At 33.6% G+C, this 18,342-nt stretch overlaps 1 protein-coding gene across 2 annotated transcripts in view; it reads right to left on the bottom strand.

The window, feature by feature from the left end:
* LOC127708688 (COP9 signalosome complex subunit 1-like) overlaps window positions 1-18,342 on the bottom strand; it is a 38,585-nt gene that overhangs the window by 18,286 nt on the left and 1,957 nt on the right. For both annotated transcript variants that reach the window (XM_052213801.1, XM_052213802.1), the window contains exons 2-4: window positions 8,664-8,753; window positions 4,451-4,635; window positions 2,675-2,836 (exon numbers count right to left, since the gene is read on the bottom strand). In XM_052213801.1, the coding sequence (XP_052069761.1) occupies window positions 2,675-2,836; window positions 4,451-4,635; window positions 8,664-8,753 (437 nt within the window). The remainder of the gene's footprint in view (window positions 1-2,674; window positions 2,837-4,450; window positions 4,636-8,663; window positions 8,754-18,342) is intronic.

The raw sequence follows: 18,342 nt of genomic DNA, 5'->3' as shown, positions 1-18,342 counted from the left end.
CTAAGGTTTGAATAGGCTTTGTATCAACCCAAAACTTCCATATTTGGGGTAAGCATACTTCAACAAGACCACAAGCAGTGGGATGTTGTAAGATAGTGTTTAGATGTAATGGACAGAGGTTGATATAAGATTTTATGAAAGCCAAGACTTCAATTGTTCATTAAGCAGTTTTACAGGCATACAGACATATGGAGGTGTAATACCACCATTGATTTTCCCCTATTAGTCTTTGTTAAAATTGCACTTTTCAAAAAATTGTGCAGATTTTATCTTTGTTTCAAATAAAGAAATACTTGGTATGAATAAAGTTTTATCCTGTCCAGTACTATAGAAAAAATTTCACATATTTCATTGCATATACATGATATAAGAAAATAACCATCACTGGAAGTTAACCAATCAAATTTTCACCCTTTTTCTTCCTGTGTACAAGCTTTAGTAACCATGTAACCTCAAGTTTCCAAAATATTCTATAGAAACTCCAAATAAAATAAATGGGGAATGTGTCCATGGGATACAGATGATGCCTCCGCTTGCATATAACGTTATAAAGGGACAAAACTCAAGAACTGTAAAAGTGACGCTACCCAAAGTTGTACTTGATCTGAATTTTGTGTTAATAAGCATTGTATATACATTTCACAACATTTAGTTGAGGCAAACATAAGTTAGAGAACGGAAACGAAAAATTAAGCAATTTTTCCATTTGTAAAGGGGCATAACTCTAGAACAGTAACAGTGACACTACAAAAATTCAAACTTGATCTGTATTTTGTGGTAATAAGCATTGTGTATAAGTTTCATAACATTTGGTTGAGGCTAACTTAAGTAAGAGAACGGAAACAAAAAAATCAGCAATTTTTCCATTTATAAAGGGGCATTACTCTAGAACGGTTTAAGTGATGCTACTAAAATTCAAACTTGATCTGTGTTTTGTAGTAATAAGCATTGTGTATAAGTTTCATAACATTTGGATGAGGCAAACTAAAGTTAGAGAACGGAAACCAACTTTGGGACGTACGTTCGTACGTACGTACAGACGGACAAGGGTAAAACTTAATGCCCCCTCCCCTACGGCTGGGGCATAAAAATAATGGTGCTTTGAAACACCCAAGATATATGTCTATAACTCAGATATTTTTTACTGCAATGAAAGGTAGGATAAATTTCCTACAACTGTTAAATTCAAGGGAATATTTTTTTTCAACCCTTTTTCGTATACAACCGGATGTGACGTACTATGATTTGGTGGTATTACAACTTGATAGAGATGACATAACGCTTGACAATAAATGGGTTGAGATGTCAAGTATATCCCATCCAACAAATTGTTGTGGTGTGATAAAAATTAGAAAAAATACCCTCTAATTATAATCACACTGTACAGTCAGGGATATAACTCTATAGGGTTATTAGAGAAAATAACATACATTTGTCATTGTGGACTAAAAACTCCAAAAATGTGATATAAACATGACCATACATGTATGGTCCAAATACTCATATGGTCCGGAACATTTATATTCTTTACGGTATGGTTTAATTTGTTTATCTAGTTACTGTATATCATGTAAAACATGTTTCAAAGGGATAATATACCCGGTACATCCTTTGTTTTGTTAAAATGTGTATTGAGTTAAGCTATTTCAATTGTTATTTTATAGTGTGTCTTTCTATGTTGTGATGTTACAATATTGTTTCAGGTAGGGTGAAGGTTGGCGCCTATTAAAAAACCCTGCTGCATTTGTTTGCACCTGTCCTTAGTCAGGAACCTGATGTTCAGTGGTTGTCGTTTGTTGATGTGGTTCATAAGTGTTTCTCGTTTTTTATATAGATTAGACCGTTGGTTTTCCTCTTTGAATGGTTTTACACTAGTCATTTTTGGGGCCCTTTATAGCTTGCTGTTCGGTGTGAGCCAAGGCTCCATGTTGAAGGCCGTACTTTGACCTATAATGGTTTACTTTTACAAATTGTGACTTGGATGGAGAGTTGTCTCATTGGCACTCATACCACATCTTCTTATATCTAAGTTCTGTTGATATTATTATTGTCTTTATGTATACTAAACTTTAAAAAGATATAATAGTTCATAGTTTGCCAATCATGAATAGTACACATGAATAGCAAAAATATGCCTGTAATAACTAAAGGGTGCTATTACAGCTTCTCTACATCACTTCAAAGCCTTTCATACTCAGACATATATCATGCTTAATTATAATGTATTTTGATTTATTGTAAGAAAAAATTATTAGAGCATGTAATAAGGTTCTGCGCATGCTTCCAAATAATTCCTAAGTGTCTCCTATAATAAGTTACATGCCTGTAATAACTAAGACTTGTTATTACAGCTTAGTTTATCGCTTAAAAGCCTTGTTTTATTGATTTAACATGGCTGATAAAAAATGTATTAATTTAATTGGAAAATTAGTTATTAAGGCTATGTATTAAGTTACTGGCAAAGTTTCAAGAATTCCCAAGTGCCCACTAAAAATTAAAATATTTATGATTTATTTAACAAATAACATGAATAACAAACATATGTTACAACAGATTAAGACAATTTTAGGAATTAAAAGAAGACAACTTATGAAAGTATCTGTAATAACACATGTACGACATTTTCTCTAATAACCCTATAGAGTTATATCCCTGACTGCTGTAAGACACTGACCTTATGCTTTCTTTGATGGAATTACTTTTGTAGTTTTTTAGATCTGTATCAAGTTTTTCTAATTTGAGAGCAGCTTTCTTTGACGTTATTTCTATCCACTGTGTATCTAAACCAGGAACATTGTGTACAATACCTGCCACTGCATCTGGTAAACTGGATGATCTAGGATTTAAATAGAATGAACACATATGAAGAAAGGTTATGATGTCATACATGTACATTTTTGAGATTTTCACTCCACTTTAGCTCAAACATGAAAACCTTTGTGAAGGAGAAGGCTACTTTTTTGCCCCTTGAATTTGAATATCAAAAAGTTTTATAAATCTACCAAATAACATCCTTCAGGTTTTCATTTAATCTGACATTTATCAGTATTTATAGTTTTGAATTTTGTCTCACATCTTTGCAATAAGGCTTCAAACTTCTTGAAATTAGTGCAAAAAAAAATGTGCTGAAAGTTCCATTTTGAGATACATGTACTGTCATCAATTCTTAAATATGAGAAAATGCTTTACCCAAAATGATATTTTGCTACAAAATGTATTTTAAAGAAATGGTGTGTAAAATACCCAAAAGTGTAATTTGTATATTAATAAATGAAAACAATTATGGCAGGCAAACAACCACAAGCACAACCACTGGACTATCAGCTCCTGCTGGAGTTTCAATCAGCACAACCACTGGACTACCAGCTCCTGCAGGAGTTTCAATCAGCACTGTCACAGGTTAGGGACTTCCACTTTTACTTGTTAAAAAACAGTAGGTTTCAAAGAATAAGGGACAGATAAACCTTAATGATCAAAAGCAAGATTTCGACAAAAGATTAAAAATTCCACAGGGACAAGCATGAACAAATCTTTTTTGCAAATACATTGCCCATGGTTGGATTATTACAAAACGTCTGACTTAGTGTAGGGAAATCAATGATGGAAAGTGAACTACAAGTAGTTAAAGGAAATATTTTTGTCATGGTTGATTAAATAAAATTCAAGAAACAACCACTCAACCAGCATCTGTTATGGGCCAAACCTTAATTTTTTTCAAAGTAAATTTGAATCCCTGCTCCTGACTCTAGTACAAAATCTTTTGTGAAGTTGAAGTTGAAAATGTAATTGTAACAACTCATGACCTGTAGCACAAATATACTAAAAAAGAGAGGCGAAAGATACCAAAAAGACATTCAAACTCATAAGTCAAAAATAAACTGACAATGCCATTGCTAAAAAAGAAAAGACCAACAGACAACAGTACACAAAACTCCACATAGAAAACTAAAGACTGAGCAACACAAATCCCACCAAAAACTGGGGTGATCTCAGGTGCTCCAGAAGGGTAAGCAGATCCTGCTCCACATGTGACACCTGTATTGTTGCTCATATAAGTACAAACCCAGTGATATATCTAATTCGGTAGGTCACATTCGGGGCGTAACCTGTGAAACAGATATTCAATAACGGTCAACCAACTCGTGATGGCATCCATAAAACTTTACGAAGGGATGGTTTCAACTTCATCACTTGGAACTTTTGGTTTAATAGCTTCCTTGTGAGCAGCAAACCTCTTTCAAGGAATTCGAAATCATGATAGGAAATACAAGCCCTGGAATATCCAATCAAGTGGGAGATATATACTTCGTATGCAGGCACATATATACTAACAGTCAGAGTAAATACATGTAGAAACTTCTTAATTCAGCACAATAAATTTGCTAATGAACAATTTATATGAAGTACTGTCTGTTGTGACACCATTGCTGATAAATGCCTTTATACTTACGAAGATACTGCCTCTTGGAGCTTTCTATGGACTTGCTGATAAAGATTTGTATTGTATGTTGTGAGGACATAAGACAAAGCCATTCTAAGTGCTTCAACCTTTAATGGTGGACAGTGATCAGATATAAATAGTAATCTATTAAGCTTGGCTAATCCTGAATACTGACTGGCATACTGCTCTAAATCCTGGAAAATATAACAAAGAGATATGTATATTACATGTGTTTAATTTATCTGGTTTACAGATTATGATTTTGTTTTTACTTCAGAACGGTAAACCTTGCATTCCATAAGTGCGTAGTAGTACTAGATATTGTTATAGCTGATGTTACTTAATAGTTTTCTTTAATAGGCAAATATATACTATAACAAAATGCTTGATACGTCCGCAGAGGTCGAACCATGAACAGTTCGGGCAAGTATGGACACAACATTTGATCTTGATACAGCTCTGAATTTTGGATTGTAATTAAATATTTAAGACAGCATAGGTTTCTTAAACAGAATGAATGTGGTCAAAGAACTGAAAAAAATTTGAAATTGGACTTCTAACTATTATGATCCCATATCCAAAATCTAAATACATAGTTGAATTCAGCATATCCAAGTAAACCAAGAATTTATTCATTTATTAATTGACAATATTAGCTAAGTTTTTAAAGGGGTTCACTTCATCAGATAAAAAATATATATAGCAATCTAAGAGTTAATCTATTCAGAATAACAAACAAACTACCATCAAAAAATTTACAAAAAATATGAAAAAAAAAAACAATTTCCAAAATATCATTCCTCATGAATAAAATTTGTAAGGGGTTCCAAGGAACACTGTGTCTCGCCTACAATTGCTGCTATCAGTGGAAAAGCGTATTGTTGACTTAAAATGTGAGTCCATTTATCAGTAAAATACAGAATATAAAAAAAATTCAAACTTTTCTTTAGATGCTATATCTTGGTCGTGAAGATTAGCTTCTGTCCAAGTTTCATAACAATCCATGAAGGTTTACAAACTTATCATGTCAAAATAATTGAATCCCAAACAACAAAGTTTAATTTTGGACCCAATGTTGACCAACTTGAAAACTAGGCCCAAAATCAACAAGAGGCTGTCAGAGTGACAGCAAACCAGATTTCCTGCAGAGGTTGATCCCTGAACAGTTGAGCAAGTATGGACACTACATTTAAGCTTAAAACAGCTCTGAATTTGGATTGTGATTGAATATTTGACACAGCATAGGTTTGTGACACAAAATGAATGTGGTCAAAGAACTGAAAAATTTGAAATTGGACATTTATCTATTATGGTCCAATATCCAAAATCTAAGTACATTGTTAGAAGCAGCATATCAAAGATCCCCAAGAATTCAATTTTTGATGAAATCAAACAAAAGTTTAATTTAGGACCCTTTGGACCTCAATGTGGACCAATTTGATAAAGGAGTCCACAATCCAAAATCTCTAAATACATGGTTAGATTCAGCATTTCGAAGAACCCCATAAATTCAATTTTTGTTGAATCAAACAAAGTTTAATTTTGGACCCTGATTTGGACCAACTTGAAAACTGGGCCCAAAAATCTAATATTCAAATACAGGTTTAGATTCAGCATTTGAAAGAACCCTATATATATTTAATTTATGTTGAAATGAAACACAGTTTAATTTTATCCATATAATTTTCTGTTCAAAGGGAAATAACTCAAACTGAATAAATGTTAAACACATAGTGATATGATTTAATCACTACAAAATAGTTCTTTAAAATTAGATATGATGTTACACAATGTATATCTATTTTCAAATTATAATCAAATATAATTGATAGTTCCAAATATTTTTTCTTTCATTTGTCACAAACTAATATAGATCTGAAACTTATCTATCAATGTCAACAAATTTATCTACACAATGTAATGTAATGAAATATATCCTTTAATAAAAATAGATTATGATCTAATTAAAGGAGTCCACTTCATCAAAAAAAAAAATTATATATATAGCATCCAGAAAATTAGTTTATACAGAATAACAAACAAACCTATCACAAAATTCTTCAAACAATTTACCAAAGAAAAGAAAAAAAATCCAAAATTTCATTTATCACTAATACAATGTCTTTTAAAAATCTTTTAAAAAGTGAGTTATTTCCCTTTCAACAGAAATAGAGTAATTATTAAGTATTTCATCAAAAATTTAATCCTTGGGAAAGGGCTATAACTCAACAACGAAAAAAGCTAAAATCGTGAAAATTGAACTTGACCTTCATTTAGTTACAGGAAACAATATATCTAAATTTGAAAAAATTTCGTCAAAGGGTTTCATGTTAATGAACGGACACCGTTTGGCAGCCGCCACCTGCCGTACATCCCCAAATCAATACCAATTTTTCCTTCAAAAATCTGGTTGATAAAATTGAAAAAAATGATGATTTCCTGTTATTTGATACAGAAAGAATCCCTTAAATAAATCCTGAATCAATCGTAATGCAGTATTAACTTGAAACTTCTGTTTTTTTCTTCTTCTTTAAAATCTAAAGAAACTTTAGAGATTCCTGCGAAATTTACCGTTTTTTAGTCATTAAAATCAATTCAGTTTTAAACTGTTGCATTCCATAAATCATTTTTGAACACATTAGAAACTTCATGAAGTTAATGCAAAGAAACCATTCAATAAAAGTTCGTTGATGCCATGAATCTAGAGGGTCGAATTTTGACAAGTTTGAAAAGAAGACCTGAACTTTCATCCACTTCATTTGAACTTGGGTGGATAGTTGTCTCATTGGCAATCATACCACATCTTCTTATTTTTATATCTCAAGTCATCTCATAATGACTGAAATTGTGTGAAAAAGTTTCCTGATCCCGGGAGCTTGGAATATTATTTTCAAATGTTCAAGCCAAACATATCCATGTACAATAATCATATTTCATATGTATAATATAACTATCTTAAGCAAATAAGGATTAATCATATAACAAGGATTGCATTGATCATATAGTAATACAGATTAATTCTTCATCACTATCATGTTAAAATTGTTATGCATGGTTCAATTTGTTAAGTAGGCTATGGAGTTAATGATAAAGATGACCTAAAACAAAAATTCCCTACAAGACAGAATATTCTAATGACAAAGACATCTTGTCCATAGGACTCATGGATAAGTCTTAACTTAAAAGTCTTTCGAATTCAGTATCACTGTATGCATGTAATAAAGCTTATGCTTAAAGCATGCAACTTTTAAATATATAAAAATAAACTGCTTCGCCTAGCGCAGCTGGATACGACAGCAGAGGTCCAACCCTGAACAGTTGGGGCAAAAATGGACACAATATTCAAGCTTGATACAGGTCTGAATTGGATTATAATTAAATATTTCACTCATTATAGGTTTCTGACACAGAATAAATGTAGTCAAAGAACTTGAAATTGGTTATATGATTTGAATTTATATTCATTTGAAGATTTCTTGCTTTTGTGCAATACACTGTGCTGTTGCGCAATACTTAGCAAATCTGTTTTCAGACTAAAGAATTAGCAAAATAAATTGTGACCCCCAATTTTTCTGTGGAAAATTGACAATTTCTTAAATCTTGAGGAAAAAAAATTGACCCCCCTAAAAAAAAATAATATCTGAAGAAATCTTTTTAATTTCTTAAATCTTGAGGGAAAGAAATTGCCCCCCTCCCAAAATTTTCTTTTGCCTCCCCCCCCCCCCCCCACCAAGTTTTAGACCCTTTTTGGCCCCTAATTTCTGAACGGTTTGGGCAACTACCCCCAAAATGAATCCCAATCTTTTACTTGTAGTATTGAACCTTGTGGTACAATTTCAGAGCAATCACAATACTTATACACAAGTTATTGTCCTGAAACTAGAAAAATGCTTGTTTCCGGCCCCTAATTCCTAAACGGTTGGGACCATCACCCCAAAAAATAATCCCAACCTTCCTTTTGTGGTATTGAACCTTATGTTTAAATTTCATAGAGATCCATACACATAAAAGTTATTGTCCAGAAACCAAATGTCTTCAGACGACGACGACGTGATAGCATTATACGACCCCAAAATTTGTTTGCGGTCGTATAAAACATCAGTCACTAATGTAAAGGTACATTGTGTACATGTACATGAAGTACATTATAGATGATCATGATGATAATAAATGAGATATAATCAATTAGACAAATAATGTATTGGTGGACTAGTTTACTTACTATAGAAGAATTTTCAACAACAAACTGATCTTCCTCTACATTATCATTTTCTTCCACCTGTCCATCTACCTGCATTGGTTCTGCAGCTCCCTAAATTGAAGGAATGTCATTTACATTTATGTTTTGAATAGACCTAAAATATTTCTATAACTGTTATCCAAGCTCATTTATTATAGGCCACTTCTTCATTTTAAATTTCGTCTGTTTCCAACCTACCAAATCCTGATGATTTCGACAGTTCCAGAATAAAATTTTGAACATCTAGTTTGTTAGAGCAAGTAACAGAGAGTAGGACTCTGTGCATCTTACTTACACTGCAACTAACAGGATAAAAACATTACGGAGATACAAGTAGTCATGAACAATGAAAATATATTCAAGAAACCAAATTGCGATTATTATTAAATGTTCAAAAATATTTTATTCTTGATTTGGGGGAAAACAACAAGTCTATAACAATTAATAACTTATAGTAGTGGTCAAGTTTCTAGAAAGTTGCTACATGTACATTGTACTTGTATTCAAAAGTTGAATTTTCCAATATTCTCTCAATAAAACACAACTTTTTTTTTGCATATTAAATGTATATATGTTACAGTGAATATGTAACATCAGGGATTATGTAGACAAAATTAATCTTTCTTTATTATAAACTGCCCATAATCAACATGTTGTTTTATTTTACAAGATTTGCATGATTGAAACCAATATTGCAGTAACTGTTAATATGGGGACAAAGTTCCCAATTACAGTAGAAAAATCAATAAAAAAAAAATATATACCAGCTAACTTTGTTTGTCACAGGACTTTGCATAAAATGTACGAAGGTGCATCATATTGTTTCCCGCAAATTTGTTGTTTTTGATTACCGAAAGAATACTGCCAGTTAAACAGTTAAAATAAATTCCTTACATTTAAAAATGAGTCTGGAGCTCATTCAACATACGATTTTATAGCAAACAAAATGTGTTCTCTTGGGAAAATCACCTGATTAATCAGTCAGATTTCAGTATCTGATAAGAATAACAAGCCTACTTGGTATCTTCATCGTTTAAAGATATAAATCATAACAATTTCAGTGATGCAGCTAATCGTCGGACCTGTCGGACCTAGGGCGCAGAATTTTAGTGGGTTAGGCAAACGACGTCTTCATGTCAGACCCAATAACTGGCAAATATTTTTACTGTTTAGGGCCGTCAAAATTGAGATTTCTGTTGGTCCTTGTAACCTTGGCTTCCAAATTAATAATGTACATGTAGTTGAAAGGCATTGAAAACCAAAAGTTCAAATGAAAATATTTATTGCCGGTAATACATGTAGGTAAACGTGCTGATGTAAACAGATTTCGATCTTCTCTGCGTTTATCCAATTAGCGTAAGTCATGTGATCACAGTTATTTTTCGAATTTCTCCGGATTTATTATTACACATAGCAAGGAAAACAAAAGAAAATTTCAAGTAAAAAATTGAGTAGAAGCATGTTTTCAGCTTCTTTTTGATAGGTGAGGGATAATTCTGATGATTACAAGACTCAGCAAGTGTATTCCACACACCAGCACCTCATAAGAAACATTTATGCCATGTTTTGGTTTCATTCCATTCAGTGCACCTCTAGAAGAAGCATTTGTATGTATTTCCCATAGGGTCTTATGTTAAAGGAAGTCCCCCCATTGGCGGCCATCATGGATGAAGGATCAGCTTCAAAGTAACAAAACTTAGTCAGCACCTCATAAGGAACATTCATGCCATGTTTGGTTTCAATCCATTCAGTATGTGGTTCTCTAAAAGAAGACATTTGTATGTATTGTCCATAGGGTCCTTTGTTAAACATTGTCCCCATCTGGCAGCCATCATGGATGAAGGATCAGCTTCAAAGTAACAACACTTGGTCAGCACCTCAAAAGGTACATGCATGCCATGTTTGGTTTCATTGCATTCAGTGGTTCTCTAAAAGAAGACATTTGTATGTATTTCCCATAGGGTCCTATGTTAAACTAAGTCCCCCGCTGGCTGCCATCTTGGATGATGGATCAGCTTCAAAGTAACAACACTTGGTCAGCACCTCATAAGAAACATTCATGCCATGTTTGGTTTCATTCCATTCAGTGGTTCTCTAAAAGAAGACATTTGTATGTATTTCCCATAGGGTCCCATGTTAAACTAAGTCCCCCGCTGGAGGCCATCTTGGATTATGGATCGGCTTCAAAGTAACAACACTTGGTCAGCACCTCATAAGAAACATTCATGCCATGTTTGGTTTCATTCCATTCAGTGGTTCTCTAAAAGAAGACATTGGTATGTATTTCCCATAGGGTCCAATGTTAAACTAAGTCCCCTGCTGCCGCCATCTTGGATTATGGATCAGCTTCATAGTAACAACACTTGGTCAGCACCTCAAAAGGAACATTCATAGCATGTTTGGTTTCATTCCATTCAGTGGTTCTCTAAAAGAAGACATTTGTATGTATTTCCCATAGGGTCCCATGTTAAACTAAGTCCCCCGCTGGCGGCCATCTTGGATTATGGATCGGCTTCACAGTAACAACACTCGGTCAGCACCTCATAAGGAACATTCAGACCATGTTTGGTTTCATTCCATTTAATGGTTCTCTAAAAGAAGACATTTGTATGTATTTCCCATAGGGTCCTATGTTAAACTAAGTCCCCCGCTGGCGGCCATCTTGGATTATGGATCGGCTTCAAAGTAACAACACTCGGTCAGCACCTCATAAGAAACATTCATGCCATGTTTGGTTTCATTCCATTCAGTGGTTCTCTAAAAGAAGACATTTAAAATTGAGAATGGAAATGGGGAATGTGTCAAAGAGACAACAACCCGACCATAGAACAGACAACAGCAGAAGGTCACCAACAGGTCTTCAATGCAGCGAGAAATTCCCGCACCCGGAGGCGTCCTTCAGCTGGCCCCTAAACAAATATATATACTAGTTCAGTGATAATGAACGCCATACTAAACTCCAAATTGTACACAAGAAACTAAAATTAATAAAATGCTTCGCTGGGCGCAGCTTGATACGACCGCAGAGGTCGAACCCTGAACAGTTGGGGCAAGTATGGACACAACATTCAAGCTTGATACAGCTCTGAATTTGGATTGTGATTAAATATTTGACACAGCATAGGTTTCTGACACAGAAAGAATGTGGTCTAAGAACTTCAATTTTTTTAATTTACCTATTATGGTCCAATGTCCAAAATCAAAATACATGGCTAGATTCAGCATATCAAAGAACCCCATATATTCAATTTTTGTTGAAATCAAACAAAGTTTAATTTTGGACCCCAACTTGGACAAACTTGAAAACTGGTCCCATAATCAAAAATCTAAACACATGTTTAGATTCAGCATATCAAAGTACCCCAAGAATTCAATTTTTGTTAAAATCAAACTAAGTTTAATTTTGGACCCTTTGGACCTTAATGTAGACCAATTTGAAAACGGAACCAAAAATTAAGAATCTAAATACACGGTTAGATTCGGCATATCAAAGAACCCCAATAATTCAATTTTTGATGAAATCAAACAAAGTTAAATTTTGGACCCTTTGGACCTCAATGTGGACCAATTTAAAAACGGGGCCCAAAATCCAAAAACTTAATACACGGTTAGATTCAGCATATCAAAGAACCCCAAGAATTCAAGAATAAAACCCCATTGAAATTGATCAAGAAATAAGCAATTTATACGAAGTATCTTCTTTTGCACAATACTGTGCAATTGAATATTTCTTGCTATTGTGCAATACTGTACAATTGACAATTTCTTGCTATTGCGCAATATTGTGCTTTTGGATATTTCTTGCTATTGCGCAATACTGTGCAATTGAAGATTTCTTGCTATTGCGCAATACTGTGCAATTGAAGATTTCTTGCAATTGCGCAATACTGTGCAATTGAAAATTTCTTGCTATTGCACAATACTTATTATATAATAATTTACACATCCTGTTTGGTGTGTATCTCCTACCATATCATTATTATTTGCTTTTAAATATTAATCAGAAATAACCAACTTAAAATGGAAAATTTTAAAAGAAAAAAATAAAATGCTCCGCAGGGCGCAGCTTGATACGACCGCAGAGGTCGAACCCTGAACAGTTGGGGCAAGTATGGACACAACATTCAAGCTTGATACAGCTCTGAATTTGGATTGTGATTAAATATTTGACACAGCATAGGTTTCTGACACAGAATGAATGTGGTCTAAGAACTTAAAAATTTTAAATTGGACATTCACCTATTATGGTCCAATATCCAAAATCTAAATACATGGTTAGATTCAGCATATCAAAGAACCCCAAGAATTCAATTTTTGATGAAATCAAACAAAGTTTAATTTTGGACCCTTTTGATCTCAATGTGGACAAAAATGATAACAGGGCCCAAAAATCAAAAATCTAAATACATGGTTAGATTCAGCATATCAAAGAACCCCATATATTCAATTTTTGTTGAAATCAAACAAAGTTTAATTTTGGACCCCGATTTGGACCAACTTGAAAACTGGGCCCATAATCAAAAATCTAAATACATGGTTAGATTCAGCATATCAAAGAACCCCATATATTCAATTTTTGTTGAAATCAAACAAAGTTTAATTTTGGACCACGATTTGGACCAACTTGAAAACTGGGCCCATAATCAAAAATCTAAATACATGGTTAGATTCAGCATATCAAAGAACCCCATATATTCAATTTTTGATGAAATCAAACAAAGTTTAATTTTGGACCCTTTTGATCTCAATGTGGACAAAGTTGATAACGGGGCCCAACAATCAAAAATCTAAATACATGGTTATATTCAGCATATCAAAGAACCCCATATATTCATTTTTTGTTGAAATCAAACAAAGTTTAATTTTGGACCCCGATTTGGACCAACTTGAAAACTGGGCCCATAATCAAAAATCTAAATACATGGTTAGATTCAGCATATCAAAGAACCCCATATATTCAATTTTTGTTGAAATCAAACAAAGTTTAATTTTGGACCCCGATTTGGACCAACTTGAAAACTGGGCCCATAATCAAAAATCTAAATACATGGTTAGATTCAGCATATCAAAGAACCCCATATATTCAATTTTTGTTGAAATCAAACTAAGTTTAATTTTGGACCTTTTGGACCTTTATGTAGACCAATTTGAAAACAGAACCAAAAATTAAGAATCTAAATACACGGTTAGATTCGGCATATCAAAGAACCCCAATAATTCAATTTTTGATGAAATCAAACAAAGTAAAATTTTGGACCCTTTGGACCTCAATGTGGACCAATTTAAAAACGGGGCCCAAAATCCAAAAACTTAATACACGGTTAGATTCAGCATATTAAAGAACCCCAAGAATTCAAGAATAAAACCCCATTGAAATTGATCAAGAAATAAGCAATTTATACGAAGTATCTTCTTTTGCACAATACTGTGCAATTGATTATTTCTTGCTATTGCGCAATACTGTACAATTGACAATTTCTTGCTATTGCGCAATATTGTGCTATTGGATATTTCTTGCTATTGCGCAATACTGTGCAATTGAAGATTTCTTGCTATTGCGCAATACTGTGCAATTGAAGATTTCTTGCTATTGTGCAATACTGTGCAATTGAAAATTTCTTGCTATTGCACAATACTTATTATATAATAATTTACACATCCTGTTTGGTGTGTATCTCCTACCATATCATTATTATTTGCTTTTAAATATAAATCAGAAATAACCAACTTAAAATGGAAAATTTTAAAAGAAAAAATAAAAAAGGAAAAAAAGAAAAAAAAAAGAAACCCCCCCCCCCCCCCAAAATTTTTTGAACCCCCTTATGATTCATCACCCCCAAACTCAATCTCAGCCTTCCCTTTGTGGTATGGTACCTTGCAGTACAATTTCAGAGAGATCCATACACTTGAACACAAGTTATTGTCTGGAAACTAGAAAAATGCTTATTTTTGGCCCCTTTTTGGCCCCTAATTCCTAAACGTTTCGGGCAATTACCCCCAAACTCAATTCCAGCTTTCCCTTTGTGATATGGAACCTTGTAGTACAATTTCAGAAATATCCAAACACTTACACACAAGTTATTGTCATGAAACTAGAAAAATGCTTGTTTTTTGCCCCTTTTTTGGCCCCTAATTCCTAACATTTTGAGGCAATTACCCCCAAAATCAATTACAGCCTTCCCTTTGTGATATGGAACCTTGTGGTACAATGTCAGAGAGATCCATACACTTACACACAAGTTATTGTCTGGAAGTTACAAAAATGCTTATTGTTGGCCCCTTTTTGGCCCCTAATTCCTTAACTGTTGGTACCATAACCCCCAAAATCAATCCCAACCTTCCTTTCATGGTATTGAACCTTATGGTAAAATTTCATGGAGATCCATTCACTTAAACTAAAGTTAGAGTGCGAAAACCAATGTGTCTTCGGACGACGACGACGACGACGACAACGACGACGACAACGACGACGACGACGCCAACGTCATACCAATATACGACCAAAAAATTTTCAATTTTTGCGGTCGTATAAAAAGGAAAAAAAGAAAAAAAAAGAATCCCCCCCCCAAATTTTTTGAACCCCCTTATGATTCATCACCCCCAAACTCAATCCCAGCCTTCCCTTTGTGGTATGGTACCTTGCAGTACAATTTCAGAGAGATCCATACACTTGAACACAAGTTATTGTCTGGAAACTAGAAAAATGCTTATTTTTGGCCCCTTTTTGGCCCCCAATTCCTAAATGTTTCGGGCAATTACCCCCAAACTCAATTCCAGCTTTCCCTTTGTGATATTGAACCTTGTAGTACAATTTCAGAAATATCCAAACACTTACACACAAGTTATTGTCATGAAACTAGAAAAATGCTTGTTTTTTGCCCCTTTTTTGGCCCCTAATTCCTAAAATTTTGAGGCAATTACCCCCAAAATCAATTACAGCCTTCCCTTTGTGATATGGAACCTTGTGGTACAATGTCAGAGAGATCCATACACTTACAAACAAGTTATTGTCTGGAAGTTACAAAAATGCTTATTTTTGGCCCCTAATTCCTTAACTGTTGGTACCATAACCCCCAAAATCAATCCCAACCTTCCTTTCGTGGTATTGAACCTTATGGTAAAATTTCATGGAGATCCATTCACTTAAACTAAAATTAGAGTGCGAAAACCAATGTGTCTTCGGACGACGCCGGACGACGACGACGACGCCAACGTCATACCAATATACGACCAAAAAATTTTCAATTTTTGCGGTCGTATAAAAATAATACAAGACTGACAAAGGCTAGAGGCTCCTGACGTCGGACAGGCGCAAAAATGCGGCGGGGTTAAACATGTTTATGAGATCTCAACCCTCCCCCTATACCTCTAGCCAATGTAGAAAAGTAAAGGCATAACAATACGCACATTAAAATTCAGTTCAAGAGAAGTCCGAGTCTGATGTCAGAAGATGTAACCAAAGAAAATAAACAAAATGACAATAATACATAAATAACAACAGACTACTAGCAGTTAACTGACATGCCAGCTCCAGACTTCAATTAAACTGATTGAAAGATTATGTCTTCATCATATGAATATCAGGCACAATCCTTCCCGTTAGGGGTTTAGTATCATACCATCATAACATATATGAGAAGAACATAACCCGTGTCATGCCAACAACTGGTTTTTAAATAAATGTGTTTAGTGCCGATGCAAAGACCCTATAAGTGAATCAATATTAACGCCAAAATATGCAATCTTTAATGACCTGACAACAGTATCGTAACTATATCCCTTCTTAATAAGTCTATTTAAAGGTTTTGTTAGCTTCAGAGGTGAATACTGACATTTTTGTGCTTTATAAAGAATATTTCCATAAAAAATTGGATGTGAAATACCTGAACGTATAAGAAGTCTGCATGTTGAGCTATATTTACGAATGATGTCCTTATACCGATGTTAAAATTTAGTAAATGTTTTGACTAGTTTGTGATATCGAAAACCCTGGTGTAATAATTTTTCAGTAATACATAAATTTCTCTCGTTAAAATCTAAAACATTGTTACATACACGAGCGAATCGTACAAGTTGAGATATATAAACACCGTAAGATGGTGACAAGGGAACGTCACCATCTAAAAATGGATAATTAACGATAGGAAATGAAAAATCATCTCTTTTATCATATATTTTAGTATTAAGCTTTCCGCTAATGATATAGATATCAAGATCGAGGAAAGGGCAGTGGTCATTGTTAGTATTAGCTTTATTTAAAGTAAGTTCAACAGGATAAATTTCTTTAGTATACACACTGAAGTCGTTATTATTGAGAGCCAAAATATCATCCAAATATCTAAAAGTATTATTAAATTTGTGTATCAGATGTTGTTTCGATGGGTCTTTGCTGATTTTTGTCATAAATTGTAACTCAAAGCAATACAAAAAAATTCGTAAGGGTTCCGCGGAACCCAGTGTCTCGCCTACTTTTGCTGTTACTCGCAGGCTCAACAAAAATGAGGAAAAAAAATCAATAAAAATACTCCTTTAGATACTATCTTTTGATTGTAAGAAGCTTCGAAATTCTGTCAAAGTTTGGTATAAATCCTGGATAGTTTATGAATCTAATAAATGTTTTAAAAACTTTAACTGCAGACTGTATTTAATGTTAACAGGAAGAAAAACTAAGTCCATTTATAAGTAAAATACGGATAAACAGGTACAAATTTTAACAAAATTTCCTTCTAGATACTAGCTTTTGATCATAAACAAGCTTCTGTCCAAATTTGGTACAAATTCAGGATAGTTTAAGAAAGTTATTAAAATTTTAAAAACTTTAACCAGAGTGAAAATATTGTTTCCTGGCAGAAAAACTAAGTCAATTTATAAGTAAAATACGGAAAAAATGAATTTTTTTTTTAACAAATTTACTTCTGGATACTATCTTATGATCATAAACAAGCTTCTGTCCAAGTTTGGTACAAATCAAGGATAGTTTAAGAAAGTTATTAAAATTTTAAAAATTTTAACCACAGAGTGAATGTATTGTTTCCTGGCAGAAAAACTAAGTCCATTTATAAGTAAAATACGGAAAAAATGAAATTTTTTTTTTAACAAATTTACTTCTGGATACTATCTTATGATCATAAACAAGCTTCTGTCCAAGTTTGGTACAAATCCAGGAAAATTTAAGAAAGTTATTAAAATTTTAAAAACTTTAACCACAGAGTGAATGTAATGTTTCCTGGCAGAAAAACTAAGTCCATTTACAAGTAAAATACGGAAAAACAGGAATTTTATTTTTACAAAATTTACTTCTGGATACTATCTTATGATCATATACAAGCTTCTGTCCAAGTTTGGTAGAAATCCAGGATAGTTTAAGAAAGTTATTAAAATTTCAAAAACTTTAACCACAGAGTGAATATTTGTGGACGCCGCCGCAGACGACGACGACACCGACGGAATGTAGGATCGCTATGTCTCACTTTTTCGACTAAAGTCGAAGGCTCGACAAAAAGGTCCGCAATAAGTGGTGCACAGTTAGTCCCCATTGGAATTCCGATAACCTAACGATATACGGAATCTCCAAAGCGAACAAAAATGTTATCTAGTAAAAATTCAAGGGCATATATAGTATCAAAGCATGTCCAATTGACATAGTTTTTTTGTTTATTGC

The sequence above is a fragment of the Mytilus californianus genome, unplaced genomic scaffold (genome assembly GCF_021869535.1).
Source record: "Mytilus californianus isolate M0D057914Y unplaced genomic scaffold, xbMytCali1.0.p SCAF_7, whole genome shotgun sequence".
Lineage (NCBI taxonomy): Eukaryota > Metazoa > Mollusca > Bivalvia > Mytilida > Mytilidae > Mytilus > Mytilus californianus.
The sequence above is the reverse complement of the archived record's forward strand: the minus strand, read 5'-3'. Positions and strand labels throughout refer to the sequence as shown.